Raw genomic sequence first — 18,991 nt, 5'->3', positions numbered from 1 at the left:
AAGATTTGAAGTACGATTTGACTTACCACTTTACGTCTTTTAAACTTTTAATTTGATAAGGTTTAGGTGGAATATAATATATAAAAAATACCAACATTTATCCAAATTTATTTAATAGAGAACATGAATATTACAATAATAAGAATAATACAAACGATAACTCCTTTGAACAATAAACTTTAACTGATGAAATGTTTTTCTAGCAGAATTACAGTACCCTTAAGGAATGTTCACGAGGTAGTCTCTTCGTGATCGGATACAGCCTCTAAATCACACTTCATCGCAGTCACCAACTCCTGTATTATTATTAACATAATTCCTGCCCGACAAATTCTCGTGAAACAATTCCAGTATGTCCACTATGTCATTCCATGGGAATTCATTTATACCGACGAATGATGCAAATTTAAGTCTATTTGCGTAGTAATTAAGATTCATACAAAACAGAACCTCAAGGAAGTAGGCTGGCCAGAGTTTCAATGAATAGACAACATTAAACTTTTCAAACATATTTATTCTTCTAGCGCCCATCTGCAAAAATCAAATATTTACATTATAAAGACGGCCACTAAACATAAATAAGCTATCTATAACAAGCTCTAACTCTACATGTAATATAAGAAGCAATCATTTGAGTACCGTCTTGAACATTTATATCTTTCTTTTCCCCACTTATAGGGACGTATATACAGTAATGGCGGAGCCTTTTTAATTTTCAATTTATTACAAAAAGCACCAAATGTCTTAGAATCATTTAATAAATCCGAAGCATCAACAGTATTAGTCTTAGGATTCCATCGGTATAGTAAAAGCTGTTTGTGTAATACCTTTCTTAGTATAACTATTATTATAAAAGTACTCAAATACTTTTTGCCCAGTTCCAGATAGAACATTAATAGTAATATCTTCAAGAAAATGATAAGTTCCAGCTTGTAAATTCTCCTCATGGTACTTAGTATTATAATAACCGCTTAACTTATCAAACTCGTTCTTAGATTGTCCTGTACTCAAAAGTTTAGCTTCCCCGTAAAGTTTACAAATAAGCCTTTATGCTTTTCGTATCATTGTCGCAATCATACATCATATAATTCATCCATTTAAAATTAAGATGGTCCACTGTTCGCGACCACTAACAGTAGCAACACTCTTGCTGGAACTACAAAAACTAGTATGCAATTTAATACCTCGTCTCATTTTATAAAAACGCTGCCTTATAATACCGGGACGACAAAATCTCCGAACTATACGGCTGTCATTTGACCTTAAATCCTTCCTTCAATGTTAGATAGCTGAATGTTCAGCAACATCCTATTTCAATGTCTCGGATTATCTGTAACATATAGTAAAGGACTGATGTTGGAGATAAGAAGCATTCATAGAATTTTAATACCATTCCTCACATAAGTGGCCGGAATTCGAAAAGGAAAGTGTAAAAGTCCGATGCACTATCTCTCTCTTAGCTGGTAGCTTTTACACAGTTTAGTCGTGTACATTATCATTTTGAATTTATGTAGTTTTAAGTGCTAGTTTTTGCATGCCATAGTGTTAATAGGTTATTTTGTTTTTTGCGTTAATTAGAAACTTTTTTGTTGAATTAATAATGAGTTATTTGAAGAAAGACCGATTTGTTTATTTTATAATACTTAAGTATGTTTATAAATTAACACCTACGGATACATTTATCTCTTTCATTTTTGGAGGATCTATTATTTGAACTTTTGACCTTGTAGCTTCTACACTATTGATAAGAATTGATGACAAAATATGGCAACTGCAATGTTCTTTTAACGCGCAGCGCCAACAGCACTCAGGTACAGCGATAATTATAACTTCTTATTTCATTTTAACTAGGCTGGTCTCTCTATTGACGAATAGACAATTTTTAAATAAATTAATAAGCCCTGTATGAGAAGCTACTGTAATAGGGAGTTAAGAAATGCACGAATTGATTCTACTCCTGCAACACCTTTCGCAGCAATATTATTCATTATTATTATTAATATTAAATTATTAATAATAATAACAATTAACTAGATAAACAATGAAGTTTCATCTATAAAGAACGAAGAAGTGGGAAATACTACTGCTTTAAATATGTTCAGAGAAAATCATACAGGAAAAACGAAAAAAAAATTAATAGATTACACATAAGATTCCATATTGTTATTAAGAAAATTTCTAACATATTGTTTCTATGTCTGAGACATGGTTGAAACTTAACATCAATCAATATAGCGGTCAATCTTACATGAATTAGGTAGGTCCGTTTGGTGAAAATGGGTGGTGGTGAAGCTCAGTTTGCTCATCAGTCTTTACATGCCAATACATTAGCCACTTCAGCTGCTCCACATTGTTCCCGACCTGGATTCTTCTTTTCTGAAATAATTGATCAACGGTCATCAAAAATATTATTATACTAAGATAGGTTTTAACTTTGGACTTGGAAATTTGTTTCATCAATATTATCACCAGTACAATCACATTATATCAGGTGAAAGAATACGGACATGAATGTAGTGTCTTCTGACAGCATCTATATTTCCTACATGTACTTACAGGAAAGTTTTTAAGTTTTGTGTTTAAATGGAAAAAGTTTAATTATTAGAGACTTAAAATATTTTTCGATTGGAAATTATACAGTAGATTTACAGAACGTGACTGGTCTAATTTGCAGGAATCTACTTCTATAGACGATCAAGTGATGCTATTCAACAGTTATATTTTGGATACAATGAATAATTATGCTCCTTTTCGTTCCGTTCCAATTAGACCACCACCTCCCACGCCCAAGAATCTGCTGCCAAAAGAAACGTGATAATTCTTCTAGGTCTGTAAGAGAGAAAATCCTCCCTATTTTCTGACATCCTTGGGTTTTACCACCAGTCCTTTTTGCATTCACCTTAGGCAATAAACATGTTATATAAAGCCAATATTTCACCTAGAGAAGATTTTCTCTAACAAGAGTATAGCCAGATGAATCAGTCTAGTGCAATTCATCTAATTCTGCAGGTTTACGCGTACTTTATTGCCGTTAAGTATAAATATTATATTTTATTTATAATATTTATTAGAGTATAGCATAATTTATAGGTTTTACACATTATTATGTAATTATTTTGAAGTGTCAACGACTTGGAAACTTAGTCTAATGTGGCTCGTTTCCCAACTATCTTTATCCTCTCTAAATACCTTAGCTGTCACCTATATCACAAAATTACTTCGTGACATCAACTGACGGATACATATAGTTGGGGTATCGCAGGAGATTCTATAATAATATTTCTGTAATAATTAAAAAAAGAGAAATTAGTTTATTGCCATTTTCTGTATTAACTTTGTTGTTTTGTCAAACTTTCTTCTAGGGACTAGGTCACCTTCAATACTTATTAGCAGTGTAACTTGTTTTGTATCGTGAGTTTCACTGGTAAAATTGGACACACAATGTAAAACAAACTGGCAATAATCTATCTTCCTTAGAAATAATGAATAATAATAATCATAATCATAAAATGTAAATAGTACTCTACAATAATTAATATAAATAAAACATACGACTAATGCTGGCAATATTTTCGTAACAAGCTGAATTTTATATTTTTTAATCGCCAATTCAGGTTGGTTGTAAAACAAAAATTTCAAATAAGTATTTGTTCACAGTTCTGCGAAATATAAATTCAGTCCTCAAAATCACTCCACTTTCTTCTTTTTTTTGGTACCCATTCAATTTGTACTAAAATTATTTAGTTCTACTTGTTAGCAATATGTAGCACCTCTAAAAAAAAAAAATAGAAATTAAAGATGACGAAGAACTTAAATTTAATTATCAATGAATTTTGTGATGAAAGATTCTCAACAATTAGCTTCAAGTATATTAAAAGAACTTAAATGATTTAAATACTTTTTTTTTACTTCATACCCTCACTGAATATACTCTTGCACAAATATAGCCATTCTTTGAACTTTTTCCATAAATTAATTTATACTGCTTGGCCATTTCTCTTCTTTGTTTAACCAAATAAGGATGATCAGGGCACATACATCCAAAATTACGACAAATTTTAACTGAAATTTTTTCATTAATTCTCAAATCAACATACTATAACAATTTCTTACCACTCTAAACCATTCCAAAGCGATCTGTATTATCTCTATCTTGCGAAGTAAGCTCTCCATATAAAATTGATTTATATTTATTTTCAGAGGACAAAACCCAGTCTATGCACCAACACGGGCGAAAGCTAAAAAAAAGTATGAATATTTACACTAGAGAGAAATACGTGTTAAAACTTTAAAAGCGGATTTGGCTTTTATATCAACTCGATAAACATCTATCTATCATAGAATATTACCTACTCCAGAAGAAAATTACTCACATTTTAATAGAATAACAAATAAATAAATGCTTCTCCGTTGAGAGAATATGTGGGACACATATCAGACCTCACAATTTTGTAAGTCAATGGAATCATATCGCAAACTAATGATTGAAGCACAAACACGGTACAAGCCAATAGTTTCTCCTTTCACAGAGGCTCTGAAAAAATAATTCTACCCAGAGAAACCTGTGCCAAGTCAAAAGAAGACGGCCAGATGAACCATTGCGGAACAATTTAGCTAATTTCATAGCTGTACATGTAACAGGTACATACATATATTATTTGTTGGAACCTGAGTTAAATGGGGCTTATTTCTATCCACAAACTTTTATAACATGACGGGCCTTCCCTGACATAAAATTACTTAGTAACATTTACTGCTGAATACATCATTGGAGTTCTGCAGGTGATCAATAGAAGGATTAATTAACTGATTACGAAGAGGGCTATAAAAAAAACAACACCGAACGAAGTTTGTGTTAAAATCCACAGATCCTTTTAGAACAAGTGGATTTGTCTGTGATATGCCAATTCTAGATATGTCCTACTAAGTAAGTAACATTTTAATAATAATAAATAATACCTTTCTTTCAGGAAACTTTTGCCATTACAGAATTCTTCATTATCGTAGCTTCCCAAGCAAGATATGCACTTGACGTGTAAGATAACAATAAAGTCGGTTTGCTATTATCCTATCGAAAAAAACATAATAGTAGAGAATGTAGCAAATTATTGTTCATTAAATTACGAATACGAACTGAATATTAGCAAAAGAGAAAGGTTATTGTTTACATTAGGTTTATAAAAATCGCCACCAGGGTGCTCTCCAAACTGGAAAAAAGCTTCAACAACCTTAAAACATGGTCAAAATATCAAGTTTTGTATTAGGATACAAACCGGCGTAGGAGCTCTTTTTTGTTTACATTCGTTCCTTAATTTTTGGCAATATTATTTTTCATTTAACTTATTTAGTGATTCAATTATTTTTGTTCTTTCAATATAGGTTTTTTAAAAATGTTATTTGGTAATATTATTATGAATTTTAATCAATTTCTAGACTTTAAGTTAGAAAGAGCGCTTCCTTTTTTTTAAGTAAAAAAGAATATTATTGTTTCTGTTTAAGGCCATAAAACAGTATGAGAAAGCCCAGAGTTTTTACTAAAAATATAATTTACAATCTGGCAGATATACGGTAGTTCTTTAGTTCGTTTTAAACTTTGAAAATTAAAATATGCGTACAAAAAACGCAATGTACTATTTTGTGACAGCATAACTATCAACAGGTGAGTCGTCTTTACTTCATACTGTATAAATTGTTTTCTTTATTCCATTAAATAATATTTTTCAGTAGGAAAATTTGCTTATTTCCTAAACAAGTGTTTACAAACCTGCTAGCCTCTGGATGCTTGCTCTTAAAAAAGTAGTTCTCTTAAACTGCTACATTTTACCCCTTATTTGCTATATTATTCTCGCATGTCTGAGTCTTAACAAGTTATTATCTCAATTTTATTAAAGGGGATACAAATTGAACTGAATTACTAGCTGACTTCATCATCCAGAAATCTATAGACATAAATCTTTACTGCTTTTTGAATGCACAACATTATTCATACAGTGGTAAGCTTAAAAGATAAATTAGTTGGAAGATTTTGAATGTAATTAAAGAAATGAAATCATCTAAGCCGAAAATCAGTATGAGACAACGACAAAAAACTACATCTAATTTGAACTCTCGAAATAAGACAATTTGTGCCTTGTTAGTAGTTTTTAAATCATATTCAGTCTCATAATCTTTACTCATTAAAAAAAAAACAAAAATTCATGCCACAAGAAATAAGGAGAAAGAATATAACGAAATAAAAAATTTATTTTTTTTATTCTTTCACATTAAAAGAAAAATCCTAAAATTTTTCCCCCAAGATGTTTCCGCCTCGCTTCCTCATGGTCCATAATCCCTCCACTCGTTGTTAATACAACGTATCTGAAAACAAAAAAAATATAAGCATAAAATATTTAAATTCGTTGAGTGAAAATAGAATAATAAAAAAAATAAATAAGCTTCCTTTATTTCGAAATTATATGCATCTCCCTTCAACAATAATTTTATTGAATATTTTATTAGTAGAACCACTAATAAAAGTTAGCTACTAAGTTTAACAAGTCGGGAGTTGGTAGCTAAGTTACTGCTTTTCACAAACGTTTCGCCAAATTCATGCTTTCTTCTTCCAGTGAAAAGCTGTGAAGTTTATAATGAATAGGAGACCTGAATCATCACGACAGGACTACATACTTTAAAGAAAATAGATTGTGAAAAATGGGTAGGGCAATGTAGATTTGACATCCATTTTCGTAGATGGAAAAAAGTGGCCAATAAACTAAACATTAAACTTGGAAGACATTCGTAACTCTTCTACTAGTGCATTCCTTTTTAAAAAATAATAGCCATAAACAGAAATATGCAAAAATGCCTATGAGACTGAAGAAGAAGAAGAAACATTTTATTTAATAGTTGAAAGTTTATACATACTTATGTACATCGGAGTTCCAGTATAAATACTATAACCTCCAGCTAATTACATAAATTGTTACAAAATAAAAAAAATAAAAGTAATGGGGGAAAAAAACAATGAAAAACCCTCAGCCTCTAAGGAAAGTTTTACTTCAGGGAGTCCTTAACTCTCCTGTGTGCCCGTGCACCGTGTCCAAACTATAGTCCTCTATTTGTCTGCATAGGTGGTTGTGACTTAATACACACTTACTGAAGAAACCAGTAGCGAAGTACTTGATGTAGTGTTCTACCTAGTCCATGTTGGTGTTAGAGTGTAAGTCTATAATACGGGTGTAGCGAGGTTGTAAGTTTTCACAAGCCTGAGGAATTTATTTTGGATTATTTGCAGCGAGGCGATATTGGATCGACACGTCAGACTCCAGGAGGGACAAGCATAAAGTAACATGGGCCTGACCACTACCTTGTCCAGGAGGAGTTTATTCTCTGGAGACAGTTTAGAGTCCCTGCAGAACAGCGGGAATGACACTCGAATGGCTGCCTTGCCTTTATTTACTCTGTCCTTTATGTGGGGGGTAAAAGTCAGCCCGCGATCCATTAATTCACCCAGGTACCTGATAGTGGCAGCCCACGGCACAATCCGTCCCCCGAAGTGGACATGTCGATACAAGATCGGCCTGCGCTTAGTGAAAAGGATAGCCTCTGTTTTTAAGGGGTTAATTTTTATTTTCCACTTGGTAAAAAATCGGTCCATACATGACATGGCCCTAGTAAGCCTGTTGACTATCGTGTCCAATTTCCAGGACGAAGCATAGACAGCGACGTCATCAAGATTATGAGACTGAGATCGGTCTGCCGAATTTTATTAACTGAACTATTCTTTTCATTTATCACAATCTTATTTTGTCTTAACTGAAATTACTTATGAAGAAAGGAAGGTTGAGAAGTGCTACTAAAAAAGAAATTAAAGAACCTTCAGCTCAAGGCAATTTCAGAATAAAAATGTTCAAACAAGAAATTGAGAATGGACGTCTTGTCCTGAACAAAAAGTCACTATTTTGGGAAGTAGATTTTCAGCTGTAATTCATTAATGAATTTTTTCTGTAGCAGATCAAACAGAAAAAATGAAAAATAGTGCAACCATTTACTCAGGTTTAATAATAATCAGAATTCAAATTCAGTATAGTTTAGGGATTCACTAATCTTGTCGCCTTTGAAGGTAATTCAAGTACACCAGATTCTCTAACAAAACAATTAGGATCTGATGTGGCTTACTAATTCCTTAAAAGGAATAAACTATTAAAAAGTTCATAAAGCCGCGCCTTAGACACAATGGGCCTCACTAACTTGGTAAATTTGAAAATAAATGCTCTTACAAAAAACTAGATATATTACAGATATTATTAATAATATGTAAAAGTAAGATAACTTACCCAAATTGTCTGGAAGGTAGAAGGTTATTTGTCCATTTTTCAATTTGTGTAATAGGGACGTCAAATCTTGGGGATATGACACCACATTTATTCAACCTACCATTGAGGTTTACTACAATTTTACCAGATCTATGATCATCGACTATCTCAAATTCTCCTATGTAACCTAGAATAAAAATTATCAACATTAATTGTTCTATTCCATTGCAAAAGTTGTCAGGTAGCCACTTTTAATTTTCTTATGGAGGGAAAAGAATTTCAGATACTACTTCATACAATTCAATTATTACTATATTTTTTTTTTAGAAACCGAGACACGTCTTAATGCAATTAAACCTCAATGCAAAGTTTACAGCCGCCAGATAAGCAGGTTCTATGTAAAGTCGAGGACGAAAGTTTCCTGTATCTTAGTTCTGATCTGAAAAATGTATTAGAGCTAAGCGAATTTATTAATGCTATCTGGCGAAGCGTTCTTCAAAAGATCAAAGACCAACTAACCAAACCAAAAGTACCCCGCATTTGTTGAATATTAAGCCGCTATTTCTATTTCATGGATAGATTAAAAAAATAAATAAATGAGGTGTATTCACCTCAACCACCCAAGTTTCTTTCTTAACTTCCAAAACCTACAGTGGGAAAACCATGTCGAGAAAGTGATGAAAAGTTTTACTAGTAGAAGAACAAGGGGTGAACTAATTAAGTTCGAATACTGTTTTTGGGGATAAGAAGGGATTGAGGGACATACTAGGGCATATCCGTGCCAGTATACCATTTAATTTGGATTAGTTTTATGTTAATAACAAAAAGCAAAATATAATGAAATCACTTACCTTTCTTCATCATTACTGTTAAAAACTTGATTATAACTTTTGAACAGGGTCTAATTAGAACCTGCCTTTTACCCCTCTTTTCAGCATTGTTGATAGATTTGAGGGCATCGCTTAAAACGTTCATACGCACCATCCTGCTAAACAATAAAGTAATAAAACCAAGCCTCAAAATCAATAACTTCTGAAGAATATTTTCAATTTTTATGTTTCAATATTTAGAATAACCGCTGTATGTAGTTTTTCTTATATTATATATATAGAATCAACAAAAAAAAATACAAGAGTAGAAAATAAGACAAATTAATCGGTTGCAATATAGGTTATGTTAATAACATAAACACTACATCCACATGTAATGAAAGTTGCTCAAAATAATAAAAAGTCACTTAATAAAGTAAAATTATAACAGTAAAGATAAAGATTTCAAATTTAGACCACAAAATTATTGGATTACCTGGGATTTGATATTTACTCACACACGTTAAGCATTTAATGTAACAAATGTACAGTTAAAAACAAAAGGAAGTTGGAATGGCAGTCATGAAAGTACAAGTACCTAAGTACCACTGCCCAAAAAATAGTATACTTTTGACTCAATTTGCTATTTTATACTTTAAAAATAGTCTTTGTTATTTATTTCTAAAAAAAATTCTTTATTACATTTAATTAATACAAAAGATGTTTCTAAAATTAAAATTATTTATTTTTTTATTTACTGAAAATATTACATCCATAGTGGAATTGAGATTGAAACCTTCCAGCATTTAATAAGTGCATAGCATAGTTGGTTAATAGCCAGTAATTGTTAATTGAATTCCAAGGTAATTAATCTCAATTTCTTATTATTAAATGAATTGTATGGAAAATATTCCAGATCTTCTAGGATATTTAGTTCTCAATGAAGATACTACCATAATGTCTGTAAGTTTTATAATAATGCTAGTGATTTAAAGAAATATTTATTAATATGCTAAAATGAATGTATTTTTTCATACACAGTCTGGAGGGGATCTTGAAAACGCAGAGCATTTAATTAATGTTGTGCCAACCCTTATTTCATTGAGCGATAAACTGAAACAAGACGAAGAACCGTATCAAAAGATATCAGGTGACTTGAATTTTTTTTTTTATAATATTCATTTCGTATTTATATAAAAAGTAATTGAGCATTTTATTTGGGAACTTTGTATCACAGGGAAAATTCAATTGAGTTTCCCCAGACCTTTTCACTAACATGGTTCACGCTTCGTCTTAATTGTGGTTGTAATTTTTATTTGAAAAGGCTTAAAAAAAAATTGGTAGGAATATTTCTTTTTCATGTAAGCAAAAAAAAAAATCTGATGTGAACGCTTTTAAGATCTTTTACAGAACTCTCGAGGTTTCTTCAAGCTTTAAATTTTTACAAAATGAGAATACTCAAAACTGTTGAGATAATAATTATCTAAAAGCTGAAGCCAAAAAAAACTTTGGTACTTTTCCGTTAGCCGGGCGCAAGCGAAAAACAGTATTGGGTAAAACTGTTTTCTTTACAATTCATTAATATTTGTTTATAGTTGATCTTGTTTTGCTTACTATTAATTAATATTTGTTTATAGTTGAACGTTTTCGACTTTTTTCCGTTGACTTGGCTCGCGTTTGGTTCACAATTGGCGACATTTGCGCCCGGCTAACGGAAAAGTACCAAAACTTTAAAGCAAAGGCTTCTCTTTACGTTAACTTTAGTAACTGTGCTTTAACTAGTTTATAAACAGTCAAAAATTTTGTACAATGAATAAGATATAAAGAGACTAATTTTAAAGCGTTTGATCAGAAACATTGTTAATTAAAATAACACTTCGTCGTTATTTAAGGGATAAGAATTAAATGCGCATAAATAGTGGTCAGAAACTTATTACATTTAAATACAGCTGCCTCAAAAAGTAAACATTTTCTTGTAGTGACAGTATATTGGAATCAACGAGTGTAGTTTTGTAAAAATTTTCATAAGATACGTCTGACTTTACAGAGAATTTATAATACATATAATTTACAAAAACTTATATTTTACCCAGTATAAGCAGCCATAAAATTTTTGTACAATAAATTAAAAAAAAAAAACAGACTAATTTAAACCTGAACATCAGCAATTTATATCTAGTATTTATTTTTGGCCCTCCATCTCCATTATTCTAGCTTTCAATATTTTCAGAGCTATTGCTGAAGTAAAAGAATTCTTTTAACTCTTGTCAGTCTGAAATTAAATCTCACAATTTCCACATCGCAGAAATCAGAAAACAGTGTATCTTAATAGTTATATAGCAATAGTTACCAATTGTTTAGCAATATCTTAGATGTATTTGTATACCATGCCCAATTATCCACCAGTGGTATGACTTTTTTTCTATTAAAAATTATATTTGGGAACATTTCTCTAAATTGATTGTTCTTTTGAGGCATTTGAGGTGACTCCATTTAGAACACTCTTTTGGCATTGTACCCAATATGGTGGTTTAAATTTTAATATATACTTCGTCAACTCTCGGATAGTTTTTCAATGACATTAGATGGAAGTAAAATCTAAATTACAGTAATTGTTTCAAATCTGAGAATGCTTTTTTCATACATTTTATGCACGATGGAAATTAAATTTGGATTGCTGAGATAAAGCAGCATAAAGTACAACGCCGCTCGAATTATCTCGAGTGTGCACAGTTTGGCCAATTTAGCGCGCTCGAGTTAACTCGAGCGTGCACGTTAAGGGGTTAAAACTGTCCGGTAGGACAGTTGTATAAGGGTTGATCGTCAAAAACTTACTTACAGAGACTGACTAGTTATTATCTATTTCCACGTATTTGCACTCCACAAATTAAAATATCGATGAATTGGTTACAGTTATAGTTTTTGACTTCAAGAAACTTTGATAGATTCACGAAATTCATTAGTAAAAACTCATTCACAAATTCATTCATTGAACTTAGAACAAGCTTGCTGAAGTTTCATTACCTAAATCTAATTATTATCTCTGCCATTTTTTTAGTATTTTTATAATTTTTCTCTTTTAATATTTTTAATTTATTTACTATTCTTTGAGATCAAAAAGTCCGTACTTCTTTTTTGAAGCAATAGATTCATTGTGACACAGACTGTAGTCGTGGTTTTTGTCTTTTTTTCTTCTTTTTTTTTGCGCTTACAAAGATGTTTTATAAACTATAGCCAAGTGCTTGTATCGCAGAAGTAATGAATGATTTTCTGCTCATAGGCAATGTCATTTTAAACTTATCTAAATTTTAAAGTTTGAATAATGCTAGTGTGATTTGTTTGTTTGGACTGAGAGATCAAGAAACTCTTAATTAAACTCTTAACACTGGAATCGGTGCCCTCCTTGAAGTTACCACAATAGATCCAAGAGGTCTATTAGTGGCGTAGGTTGTCTGATTAACACTCACGGGTAAAAGTTGTAATAATAGGTCGTAGATAAAGAACTTGACTAGTCTAGATGCCCAACGATGGCCCGAGAAGCCATTACAACAGCCAATATTAAAGTAGCTTGGCATCCTGGAGAACAACCTAAACTCTAAATCCCACTTCCTGCTATCTCTTTGTGTCACCCTCTAAAATGGAAATGATTGAAGAAACTTGAGTGAATATTTCTTTATAATGTAAGGGTAAAATATCAGTCCCCGCCATATTAGGCGAAAACAATTTTTTTGTCATTTATTGCTTGTGGAAATTATTTAAATTATTCTGCCCCAATAATCTGCGTTTAAATTTATTTTTTAATTTCATAAAAACGCGTAATTTTTTAATTCGCTTATGTATGCCGTAAATTGTAAAATCAAGTGACAGATACCACAAGGTGCTCAAAACAATCCTATTACAATATAATTTTAATTTTGTTCTCTATTTAAATGGTTTAATTGTAAATAATAAAAATATTGTTTCAGTTATCTATAAAGATTACTGCTACATTATCTGCTTATCAAATCGGAAAATCTACATAGTGAAAAAAGTATTTCATGCGCCTAATATGGGTACTTCTGATGGAGACACATCTCTGCCTCAACATGTTAATAATACTGCCAGTGCATAATTAACGTACTATAATTGATTTTTGGTTTCCATTTATGAATAATTGTATCTTTTATTTCTAAAATATTCCAAATGGTTTATATTTTTTAATGAAGTAATTGTATGTAGAATAAAGTGCATTGGCTTTGGATCAGGATTGTTTTCATTAAAACAAGGTAACAATTTTTTGTTCAGAAACCATCTGTCTTACATAATGCATCGGACTTTAAACTGAGTTCAAGTGCAGTGCAGCTTACCGCTCACAGATTTCTCTTTTCGTAAGAGTTTCCACTGTCCAAATATAAAGATAATTGTCTGAGAAAAGAAAACGCTCCTTAAGATATTAAATAACCTCAAATCAAGAATTCTGTGTTAACATAATTCCTCTTAATATTCTCACTGTTGTAGTGATACAGTTTTCTCTGTAACACAATTATCTCTTATGCTCACACTTATACAGAAAATGGTATTCACAAAAATAATTATAATCATAGAGATAAATACAGCTTTTTAAATGGTTCTAAAAGTACTAGGTGCTATAGGTATTTATCGAAGTCAAACATGCCACCTACTAATGAAAACTTAGAAATTAATTGATCTTTTTCTTTAAAGCTTAGTAAAAAGTTTTATAAGTAGATGTTTAAAATGATAAAAGTTGTACTAGTAAACTTTTTTTGATTTTGCAGTTTCCTGAAATGAAGATATAAAGAAGTTTTACTGTTATAAAAATCAATCCTTATTGCGCTAAAAGAGAAGTATAGACTTTTTATTGAAACTTGCGAAATTATAAGCACTACTAAAAAAATTGAAGTTATGGAAGAACGAAGACAAGAAACACCACAAGAACGTCCTAAACGATGGCAAGGTTTAAAAACCATGATTTCATTTTGGATGTTTGGTTTGTGCAATAATTTTGGATATGTGGTTATGTTGAGTGCAGCGCATGATATAATGCGAGAATTTGATGAAACCGACGGTTCTGTAGAGAAAGTTAAAGCATTTTATAAAAGAGAATGTAATGTATACGGTACTGGTGCCATATTATTAGCCGACATCTTTCCATCAATTCTGATAAAATTAGTGGCACCATTTTTTCCACTTTTCATACATGTAAGAGTAGCTACAACTGTAATTACTTCAGCATTTGGATTTATACTTGTGGCACTGAAGTGGAACAAATGGTCGATTATATTAGGCGTTATTCTGACCTCAATATCATCAGGTCTGGGTGAAACGTCCTTACTTGCGTACACAGTTTTTTTCAAAACAAAGAACGTTATCTCTACTTGGTCTTCGGGTACAGGAGCTGCCGGACTCTTTGGTTCTTTTGCTTATGCCGCTTTGATTAACCTTGGCTTATCACCGACCACGACTCTACTTAGTATGTTAGTGTCACCTGCAGCGATGGCATTTTGTTTTTGGGGCTTAGTGGAACATCCAAAAATTAATAAAAAAGAAAGTTACTTAGAGGTTGATCGACCCACAGTACAAGATAAGCATACATTCAAGGAAAAAGTGGCGTTATTGCCACATTTAATAGTAGTATATACAGCTCCATTTGGTTTAGTATACCTGTTTGAATATTTTGTTAACCAAGGACTATTTGAATTGTTATACTTTCCGCAAACATTTTTGAACCATCATAGCCAATACAGATGGTATCAAGTACTGTATCAAACAGGGGTATTCATCTCTAGATCTTCAATGAATTTAGTGAAAATTAACAATACTTGGCTACTAGCCATATTACAAGGCTTAAATTTAATATTGTTAGTACTTGAAGTGGTCTATGGTTACATGAGATATTTAATAATAGTAATGTTGGTTGTACTATGGGAAGGATTACTAGGTGGAGCCTCTTATGTAAATACTTACAGAAGAATTGCCAGTGAAATTGCCCCAGCTGAAAGAGAGTTTTCAATGGCAATGAATTCATTCGGGGATGCAGTTATGATTACACTTGCTGGCATTATTGCTATACCGTCTCATAACCAATTGTGCAAATTGAAATCACCTTACTATTAAAGTCTCCATACTTACCCGAAATTTATTTGTAATTGGATGTGTTCATTTTTAACACTTTTAATGGAAAAAGAAAATAATAATAAAAAAAATATATATTCATATATTATTCGTAATTTTACTTAATAACAAAGTTTTAAAGCTTAATTTTAATTCAATTAAAAACAAAAAAGAAAAAAGTATTAAGTTAAAATAAACTGAACTTGCCAAATTTGTGCCAAAAATAAAAAAAGTATTCATTAGCATTTGGATTTATACAATAAATTCCAAAATATATTTTAATATTTATGTAATTTAGTGAGTTCTATCCAAAGAGTAGAAGTATCAACATATATTTTTGGTGAGCGTAATGTTTAACATTACCAGTTGATTTATTTTCTAATTTTTAGTTTTAGATATTTCACTTTCTTTCATGTCTTATATTGTTTAATAGTTTAAATTAGTTTTGAAATATTTTAAGTAGTTACATATTATTAAAGAAACGAACCAACTTCTCCTTTTTAATTAATAACTTATTAATTACTTGCAGTTGTGACCTCTCGGTCATTCTGTATGTTACAGTCCGGGCTTCTTCCGCTACTCTGACTTCTTGTGACATCTTTGGGCCAAATGACTGTAGGTCTGATAGAGTCAGGTGTTCTCCTGGGTAAGAGTACAATTATGTGCTTTCATTTAAAATTTCATTCTAGCATTGTGCAGATTTTGCTGTTGATTCAAAATTTAGGTGTTACAAACAGATAATTTAAAAATATTGATCCAAATTTACATTGATTAATCAATTACGTTTTATTTCAAAATGTTTCAACTTGTTAGAATATTAGTTGTTGGTATATATTTTTTAGAATACACCAGTTTAATTCCATGGTAAAAATTTTTACTTGTTGATATCTTTGAAAACATCAGACTATTACTTACAAGTTAAATCTTACAAGTGTAACGCATTTACGGCATTAAGGATACCTGACCTCAGTTGGTGTTCGTTGGGCCATTCTTCCACCTGACCATGAAATATTCTATGGGATTTTGGACATCTACTTGCACATCGTATGGAGTGCAGTCCTTTGCATTTTTAAATATATTTCCGCCCAGAAAGTGAACAGATTTTTTCTTCTTCTGAGGGCTTCGACTCTCAAGAAAACCGTGGTCGATTTAGCTCCTCTAGTGATGGTTATAAGGTTGGACTATCGTAAGAAACACTGATTTTACTTAAGATTTCACAGTTCATCTTTTAATTTAATATTTTTGTTTTTACTCGAATACATTTGCTTAATGCAATAATAGTGTTGCAAATTCAGGCTTGAAAAGAGCATCAGAAACGATTAGATTTTTGATGTTATCAACGGTCTAGCATTATCACAATTTTTTATTTTGTATTATTCCAGTATCTCAAAAATAATAACGAAGTGAACAAGGACTCAGGAAAATAATTCACTACGTCCATCTCATAAAATCGCCTAAAAATAATATTAATAAAATTAAGAAACATAAGTTATCTGTTCCTAATATCAACTAAATTATTTACTTAAAGAAGCTTATGGTAGTAAAATATGGCCAGTTAACAGTACAAATCAGGCGAAAGTGGTTAGATGTCTCAGTACTTATTTTTGACCCTTTTTTTATATTATTATTTTCTAATGGAATTTTAAAAAATATGTATAATTCAATATTTTGTATTAGTATAATGACTTTACTTTTTTAATTTTATACTTTTTAAGAAGCGATTATTTACAGTAATTTAAGGGTAAGTTAATCTCATTTTATTAAGATTATTAGAATTAACTGGATAGAATCCTTTTTTTCTAATAGATTATTTCTCTAATAGCAAAAATTAATGAAACATGTCTCAGAATACATATCCAACTATTTTTATAAATGAAATCTTTATTATAATTTTATACTTCGCAATAATTAAAGAAAAATGATTGTGATTGTGCTCTTCAAGAAATGAAAGATCTTTTTATATGTAATCTGAATTTTTCTAATATAAATATACACTTTTTGTAGTTCCATCTTTTTCTATTTTATAGATGTTTCATTTATATCGTATTCCTGAGGTTTAAACCCATGCTTTTGCTTCCTTCAAATTGATGAGAGTTTGGTCATTAACGCTTCCATGAACAAGTAGGAGCTATTGGACTGAGAGTAATAATTGTCTTGGGCTCAATTAAGATGAATCCGCTAGTGTAAGGCAACTTTCCATTTAAATATAGTATAAGAGGTAATAAAAATAATTTACAAGCAAGGTATCGTTAAACATTGAAAACTAGCTTCAAATTAACATTCATTTGGAACAAGGTGTAGAGCCTGCTTTTCATTATAAAAAAGTAAATTAAAAGTTTACCTATTTTTCCATAGTACGTACATTTTCTTAAGAGAATATTCTCAACTAATTTTCGGATAGCCAGTTCGGAAACAGAAGAAAACGAATTTTTCACTTTAATATACAGGGTGAACCAGTAAGAATTGTCCATAGGCCTACTGTATGTAGTACTTCTAAAGTGGAGTTCAATGACGTATTGGCCAACTTCATATTTTCCTCTGTTCTTGAGTGACGTCACTTTAAAGTTTTTTTCTAAAATCATTACTTTTTTCCAATAAAAATGTTATTACTCAGAAAGTTTTAGTCCGAATTCGATTCTGATGACACGGTTAGAAAGACAGATAAATTTTCTAAAAATTGATACCATTTCGAAGCATAAGTTATTCTCCAAACAGCCTCAATCTTCCTCCGAATGCTGGAAAAATAATAGTAATCGAAATTTTCAAGAAAACTCATTCGGCCCTTACGTGATCATTATCAGACCTAGGTGCTGGTCACTTTTATAAAAGTTTCCTTGTTTAATGGGCTTTCAAACGGTATATCATTTTCCAGGATTCCTTTTATCTTCGTATGAGAAATTACGTTTGTTTTACAAGAAAACGTGTTCACGAGGCCTCAACAGTGTTAGTTATCAAGTTGTTTAATTCATTGAAAACTCTTTTAGATGGACCAGTAGTCAATTTTAATGTAGACTGTCCTTAAATTAGGAAGTCAAAAGTTACAAATTGCACTAAAAAAAAAAAAAATCTAAATTCTGAAATATCTGAGAAAATGTTAGGAAATATTTTAAACAAGTACTATTTTTATAAACAAAAAAAATCATATACCTAGTTTGTATTAACTCTAAATTACAATTTCACACACAATACACTGTTGAAAAAGAAAAAAATGTAAATAAGCCTTAACCGCCCTTTGAACCCTCTAACAGATAATCGTTGTATCTGAATTAGGTATTAACCAGTACAACTAGGGCCTTACAAATAAACTTCACTTATCTGTTACCTTGGTTTCAAAATTTTCTATCGTACCATAACACTGTTGAGTGCTCGTGAACACGTTTTCTGGTAATACAAACGTAATTTATTATCATACGAAGATAAAAGGAATCATGGAAAATAATACATCGTTTGAAAGCCCATTAAACAAGGAAACTTTTACAAAAAGTGCCAGCACCTAGGTCGGATAATGATCACGTAAGGGCTGAATGAGTTTTCTTAAAAATTTCGATTACTTTTATTTTTCCAGCATTCGGTGGAAGATTGAGGCTGTTTGGAGAATAACTTATGCTTCGAAATGAAGTCAGTTTTTAGAAAATTTATCTGCCTTTCTAACTGTGTCATCAGAATCGAATCCAGACTAAAACTTTCTGAGTAATAACATTTTTATTGGAAAAAAGTAATGATTTTAGAAAAAAACTTTAAAGTGTCACTCAAGAACAGAGGAAAATATGAAGTTGG

The 18,991-nt window shown here is 31.1% G+C and overlaps 2 protein-coding genes and 2 long non-coding RNA genes across 10 annotated transcripts; 2 read left to right on the top strand and 2 right to left on the bottom strand.

Annotated features, from left to right (window-relative positions):
- Positions 1–88: 88 nt before the first annotated feature.
- On the bottom strand, positions 89–3,698 carry LOC141447985 (uncharacterized). 2 transcript variants are annotated; one of them, XR_012454745.1, is made up of 4 exons: positions 3,553–3,698; positions 2,249–2,376; positions 1,185–1,330; positions 89–531 (listed from the first exon to the last, which is right to left on the bottom strand). It is a non-coding gene; the product is annotated as an uncharacterized lncRNA (long non-coding RNA). The 2 variants fall into 2 exon arrangements; XR_012454744.1 differs by having other exon boundaries at positions 89–1,330.
- Positions 3,699–5,040: 1,342 nt separating this feature from the next.
- LOC141447987 (uncharacterized) lies at positions 5,041–6,191 on the top strand. Its single transcript, XR_012454746.1, has 3 exons — positions 5,041–5,400; positions 5,500–5,659; positions 5,892–6,191. It is a non-coding gene; the product is annotated as an uncharacterized lncRNA (long non-coding RNA).
- A 34-nt stretch (positions 6,192–6,225) lies between these two features.
- LOC141447980 (small ribosomal subunit protein uS8A) lies at positions 6,226–9,756 on the bottom strand. Of its 2 annotated transcripts, none has more exons than XM_074115976.1 (4): positions 9,600–9,756; positions 9,146–9,282; positions 8,316–8,481; positions 6,226–6,357 (listed from the first exon to the last, which is right to left on the bottom strand). In XM_074115976.1, the coding sequence occupies exons 2-4, from the start codon at positions 9,276–9,278 to the stop codon at positions 6,264–6,266; spliced, it is 393 nt and encodes a 130-aa protein (XP_073972077.1). In that variant the 5' UTR covers positions 9,279–9,282; positions 9,600–9,756; the 3' UTR covers positions 6,226–6,263. The 2 variants fall into 2 exon arrangements, with proteins under 2 accessions (XP_073972077.1, XP_073972078.1); XM_074115977.1 differs by having other exon boundaries at positions 9,146–9,279; positions 9,600–9,741.
- A 106-nt stretch (positions 9,757–9,862) lies between these two features.
- LOC141447977 (battenin-like) lies at positions 9,863–17,221 on the top strand. Of its 5 annotated transcripts, none has more exons than XM_074115969.1 (3): positions 9,863–9,966; positions 10,145–10,253; positions 13,879–17,221. In XM_074115969.1, the coding sequence occupies exon 3, from the start codon at positions 14,006–14,008 to the stop codon at positions 15,215–15,217; it is 1,212 nt and encodes a 403-aa protein (XP_073972070.1). In that variant the 5' UTR covers positions 9,863–9,966; positions 10,145–10,253; positions 13,879–14,005; the 3' UTR covers positions 15,218–17,221. The 5 variants fall into 5 exon arrangements, with proteins under 5 accessions (XP_073972070.1, XP_073972073.1, XP_073972069.1 ...); XM_074115972.1 differs by lacking the exon at positions 13,879–17,221 and adding an exon at positions 13,069–13,343 and having other exon boundaries at positions 9,888–10,066; XM_074115968.1 differs by having other exon boundaries at positions 9,901–10,062.
- The last annotated feature ends 1,770 nt before the right edge of the window (positions 17,222–18,991 follow it).

Source organism: Rhodnius prolixus, unplaced genomic scaffold, assembly GCF_049639745.1.
Source record: "Rhodnius prolixus isolate KJV_2025 unplaced genomic scaffold, Rpr scaffold_13, whole genome shotgun sequence".
NCBI lineage: Eukaryota > Metazoa > Arthropoda > Insecta > Hemiptera > Reduviidae > Rhodnius > Rhodnius prolixus.
Note: the sequence above shows the minus strand (reverse complement) of the source record. Positions and strands in the feature narration are given on the sequence as shown.